General features: G+C 42.8%; 1 protein-coding gene across 1 annotated transcript in view; it reads left to right on the plus strand.

The window, feature by feature from the left end:
* DHTKD1 (dehydrogenase E1 and transketolase domain containing 1) overlaps nucleotides 1-6006 on the plus strand; it is a 40100-nt gene that overhangs the window by 28165 nt on the left and 5929 nt on the right. The window contains exons 10-12 of the mRNA XM_015572049.1: nucleotides 3003-3153; nucleotides 4278-4384; nucleotides 5683-5847. Of these exons, the coding sequence (XP_015427535.1) occupies nucleotides 3003-3153; nucleotides 4278-4384; nucleotides 5683-5847 (423 nt within the window). The remainder of the gene's footprint in view (nucleotides 1-3002; nucleotides 3154-4277; nucleotides 4385-5682; nucleotides 5848-6006) is intronic.

Genomic DNA, 6006 nt, shown 5'->3' on the forward strand with positions numbered 1-6006 from the left:
GCATCAACATCATTAACATGTCCATACTACCCAAAGCTATCTATAAAGTCAATGCACTCTCCATTAAAATACCAACAATATATTTCACAGACATAGGACGTACTCCCCAAAAATTCATCTGGAAAAAAAAAAAAAAACCCCGAATAGCTGCAGCAATCCTGAAAAAGAACAAAGTAGGTGGGATCTCAATACCAGATATCAAGATGTATTACAAAGCCACTGTTCTCAAAACTGCCTGGTACTGGCACAAGAATAGGCATATAGATCAATGGAATAGAATAGAGAGCCCTTTAACATTTCTTGCAGTGCTGGTTTGGTGGCGACAAACTCCTTAGCCTTTTTTTGTTTTTTGGTCTGGGAAGCTCCTCATTTCACCATTTTGAATGATAGCCTAGCTCAGTGGTCAGCAAACTCATTAGTCAACAGAGCCAAATATCAACAGTACAGTGATTGAAATTTCTTTTGAGAGCCATATTTTGTAAACTTAAACTATATAGGTAGGTACATTGTTATTAACTTAATTAGGGTACTCCTAAGCTGGCCTTTGCTAAAAACATCCTCAATCTGACTGAGGTACGTTCACTGAGGTCAACCCCTTCCAACTCTCCCATCCACACTCGTCCTGTATACTTGTTTCGTCTGTCTCCTTTCGTTCATCCTCTTTATATGTCCAAACCATCTCGACATACCTTTCTCAATCCTCGGCACTACATCTTCTTTCACTCCACAACGTTCTCATCTGACAACCTTATGGGAGCTCCTTTTGTAGGTAACAAATTGCTTTTCTCTTGCTTCTTTTAAGATTCTCTCTTTGTCTTTAATTTTTGGCATTTTAATTATAATGTGTCTGGGAGTGGGCCTATTTGGGTTCTTCTTGCTTGGGACTCTCTGTGCCTCCTGAACCTGTGTGACTTTTTTCTTTTCTCCATTTTGTGAGTTTTCTGCCATTATTTCTTTAACCACATTTTCTATCCATTGCTTACTTTCTTCCCCTTCTGGCACTCCTATTTTGTGGATATTGTCACATTTCATGTTGTTCCACAGCTTTCTTATGCTGTCCTGTTTTTATTTTATTTTTTCTTTTTGGTTCTCTGATGGAAAGATTTTTTTCAACCCTGTCTTTTAATTCACTGTTCTGATCCTTGTCCTTCCATAACCTTCTGTGTGTTCCTTCCAGTGTGTTCTTTATTAGTGCTATGTCATTCTTCATAGTTACTATATCTTTTCTCATGCTGTTGAGCATCTTTACCTTTATTATTCTGTGTTCTATGTCTGATAAATTTCTTATCCCCATTTCATTTAGCTCTCCTGGAGAATTCTCTTGTTTTTTCATTTGGGGTTTTTTTTTTTTTTTTTTTTTTTTTTTTTTTTTTTTTTGTCTTCACATTTTGGCTGCCTGTTTGAGACTGTGTCTGTGTACTAGATAGATCTGCTGCAACTCACAATCTCTAGTACAGGATAGTGTCAGATGCTGTTTCTGACTGGCCCTGAGTACCCTTTTAGGAGCCATCACCAATTCACTACTTGTGGCTCCCTCTGTTGAGGATGAATGCCTTGGGAAAGGACTAAGATTTGTGCACCAAGGCCTGATTTTCCTAGCCCCGGGCCCTGGATTGGATCAGGAAACACTCAGAGCCTCAGAGACCTGCCTCTGTTTATACACTGATTGTTATTCAGTCTTGATTAGTCTCAGGCTATTGACCACAGGGTAGGGTAAGAGGTTTTCCAACAGAGTGGGGCAATTGCTTCTGGCTGCAGGCTAATTGTTATTCTCAGTCTCTTAATGGGCCTCAGAAACTCCATAGGGTGCAGTAAGGGGTTTTCCAATAGGATGGGGCAATTGCTTCTCCCCCAGGCAAAAGCTGCCTGTATGATGAAGGTCTGCAGGAGAAAGGCATCCCCTGCAGTATGAGGGAATGACTCAGCACAGGAAACTGGGGTGGCTGCCTCCTGAGCTCTAACCCCACAGCCCTTAACCCTAGCTTCTGCCCACACAGCTTCAGTCTACTCTGTCCTCCCTCGGTCAGATCCCAAGGTGAGTGGCTGCACACAAAATTTTGTGTGTTGGCCCTTTAAGAGGGTGACTGCATTTCCAGCCATCTCTCCTTGGCAGACAGAAACCCTGCTGCTTTTCACAGCCAGATGTTGTGTGAGCACCTTTCTCAGTTCAATGATCTGGGTTGGGGAGCCCACCTTGGAGTTTGGGCTCCAGTGTTCTCAGTGGGAACCCCCAACAGCTGAGATATCCCTCCGGAACTTCAGCTACTGTCTGTGGGAGCCTGACAAGCCCTTTTGAAGTCTCTATGCGGTCTTCAGTTCCTGTCCTTTGTTATCAGGGTTCTCTCCAGCAAGTCTTCAGTTGATCATTCAGGATGGTTTTTCTGTATTTTAGTTGTAATTCCAGTTTGGTCCTGGGAGCATGTCAGTGTAGCTTCCACGTCTCATCCTTTTTTTTAGAATAGTTTATTGATTTTTAGAGAGAGGAAGGAAGATAGGGGGAGAGAAACACCGATGTGAGAGAGAAACTGCCTCCTGCACACACCCTTACTGGGGCCAGGATCGAACTTGCAACCCTGACCAGGAATCAAACCGAAGACCTTCTGGTGCATGGGATGACCCTCTAACCCACTGAGACACACTGGCTGTCCTTTAAAAAGTTTTTTTTAAACTTTTTAAAAATAAGTTTATATGATACAGTTTTACTCTCAGCTCCAAAGGTGGGTCGTCTGATAAATTAATTTTGCTAATCCTTAAAGGAAATCTTCAATGCCCATATTCTAACACCTTTCATATGTTTCTCTTTTTGTTCCAACTTTCCCATATGCATCACTCATAGAGGGCTTTTTCTCGAAGACCTGTAGAAACTATTAAAAATAAAGCTTCTCTCTCTCTGCCCTTCTTCCTTCTTAAGAGGTTTGCATAAATGTGAATCATTTACCTTTACTGACTCATGTTCCCATTTCTCTGCATGACAGTGTCTCTATTCTCTCCCTTTGCATCAGGTCAGCAACAGCCCATTGTCAGAAGAGGCTGTCCTGGGATTTGAGTATGGGATGAGCATTGAGAGCCCTACGTTACTGCCCCTCTGGGAGGCTCAGTTTGGCGATTTCTTCAATGGTGCCCAGATCATCTTTGACACGTTCATCTCTGGAGGTTGGTTTTGGCATATGAGTATCTAGTGGATGCATGATGCTAGCCTTATGGGGACAAATGAATGAAAAGGGGCTGTAGCTGCTTTTGAGACTCCTTGTACCACAGATCCTGGGGAGAGTTGGGTGTTGTCCTGTCATCCACTGGGCCATGACAGCTATCAGAGTTAAATAAGCTGAGTACTGCTCAGCTGTTATGCAGGGAGCACCTTCCCATCTGTGGGGGAATGTGTTTGGCTATAGCAAGCAGGACATGTTCCTACCAGGTCCTAAGTAGTTTGACTTTCAGATCTACTCTTGGGGTTTGTTGATTAGCTATGACATGAATCACAAGCAGGGAATGGTCACATAGTTGAGGATTTGTGATCAGAGTGAATGTCAGTCTTGAAAATCTGCTTCCCTCAATCCAGAGACACTCAAGTATCTGAACGTCGGAAGTTGTGTGTCTTGATTATGTTTAATAATCATTTATAAAAGCAGGACCTGCTTACTGTAAAAATTCAAAGTACATAAAGTACAAGTATGAGTTTCCCCCACATGCTTACCCCATTTTGTGGGGGTAAGTACTCTTGGATTATGAGTGTACACTATAGGTCCTTCCCTTTGTTGTGTTACTCTATATCTGTGTAGTTATAAGAAACATGCCAAGCAATGTCATCCCAGGAAATGTAATTTAAAATAAAATCAACAATTAAAAAGAAACGTGCCTTAAGGAAACTGGACTTTGACATGTCCAGAGACTGTTCTAACGTGCCTGTGTCTTGAAATTGAGCACAGTGACCTGTGTTGTCGGGGGTACTGTGAGGGAAAAGTAGGAGCTGTTCAGTCTTGGTCAGAGTTGTGCCCGAGTGCATTCAGCATGGCCATGCTGTTCTGGGAGCCGGATGTTTACTGTTGAGTTTGTGTTCCACTTGCTAAACCAATCCCAGGATGTGCCATTCCAGGGTTTCAGCTGGTAGGAGGGATACTTTTTCTCCCAACTATGGCGTAACAGTGCTAGACAGGACATCTAATGAAAATGGTTCTAGGGGGTCAGGCAGCTAACTAAGGTTTGTTCCGCTACCCAGATTAGATCAGACCTTTCATTTCTGCCTCACAGACGTCTCACTCCCTCCTACTGTTTTCCAGGAGAGGCCAAGTGGCTCCTCCAGAGCGGCATTGTGATTCTCCTGCCCCACGGGTATGACGGGGCTGGACCCGACCACTCCTCCTGTCGCATAGAGCGTTTCTTGCAGGTATGTCCAGTGCCTTTTTTTTTTAAAATATATTTTATTGATTTTTTACAGAGAGGAAGGGAGAGAGATAGAGAGTTAGAAACATCCATGAGAGAGAGACATCGATCAGCTGCCTCCTGCACATCTCCTACTGGGGATGTGCCCGCAACCAAGATACATGCCCTTGACCGGAATCAAACCCGGGACCCTTCAGTCCGCAGGCCGACGCTCTATCCACTGAGCCAAACCGGTTTCACTTCCAGTGCCTTTTTGATTCCCAGGAATGTTTTCATGATTCCGAGGGGCTTTGAACTAGAATTGCCTCCTCCAGGTACTTAATGAATGTGCCTTAAACTGTCAGACATTATAGTATTTGAATGAAACAGATTTAATGCCCTGGAAGTGGCAAGCCTGGCAGCCTTGTCGCCTCCACTGAGCTCTGTAGTGGCTTCTGCTCTAAGTTTTGCCTTTATTTTCCCACCAGGGTTGCCTATGCACACTCTCTCTCCAAATCAGAGGGGACTAGTAATAATTGTCAGGGTTTTCCGCTTTCTTTTCTCTCCATTGTTTCTGGAGTGGGGTTAGGAGCCATGTCTTCGCTTTTTGTTCCACCACGGTCTTAGAGATTTAGTTCATTGTCACTTTTCGACCTTGTTAGCTGCTTTTGATTTTGTTTTGTCTTTAAAACAAACAAACAGCCCTGGGTGGTTTTGCTCAGTGGATAGATTGTCAGTCGCAGGTTCGATTTCTGTCAAGGGCACATGCCCAGGTTGTGGGCTTGATCCCCAGTAGCGGGAGTGCAGGAGGCAGCCAATCAATGATTCTCTCTCATTGATGTTTCTATCTCTCTTTCCTTCTTCCTTCCTCTCTGAAATAAATAAAAATATTAAAATAAATAAATTAAAAAATGTTAAGCAAATCATTCTAAAAAAACAAAACACCCCTCCCCCCCAAAAAAACCCACAAACAAATCAAACTCTTGTGTTTATTTCATTAGAAGAGTGGGATTCTGACACCATCTTAACTCCATAGTAATCAGAATTTGTATTTTTTAAAAGGTCCCCTCCAGATGCTCCTTGAAATCAGCTGTGTTTGGAAACAACTGTGTTAAAATATGCAGACTTAGGAAAATGGGGGAAGCATCAGACCTCTCCTTTGGTTAATTCTTCTTAGGCTGTAAATTTATTTTCTGGTATTATCTGTAATGGAGGGAAATATTTTTTTCTCACCCTTGAGAGCCCTGTGGTCCCTTTGGAGAGCAGATGTTATGATTGTAGGAGATGATCTGAACATTCTCCTTTCTTTCATTTCTGTCCCAGATGTGTGACAGCGCAGAGGAGGGGGTGGACGGGGACACCGTGAACATGTTTGTGGTAAACCCCACGACTCCTGCTCAGTATTTCCATTTGCTCAGAAGACAGATGGTCCGGAACTTCAGAAAACCCCTCATTGTTGCTTCTCCAAAGATGTTACTCAGGTTCCCTGTAAGTGGGAAACGCTGGTTGGAAGCCTTTCTTCTCTCGTCATTTTATTGTTTTTTGTTTGCTTTTGTATCTAATTATAGTTCTAAATTACAGAAACATCTATTTAGTTTTAGTTGGCTTTGCTTTTCTAAAACTAAACACCTCTCTCTCTCTCTTTCC

The sequence above is a fragment of the Myotis davidii genome, unplaced genomic scaffold (assembly GCF_000327345.1).
Source record: "Myotis davidii unplaced genomic scaffold, ASM32734v1 scaffold749, whole genome shotgun sequence".
Lineage (NCBI taxonomy): Eukaryota > Metazoa > Chordata > Mammalia > Chiroptera > Vespertilionidae > Myotis > Myotis davidii.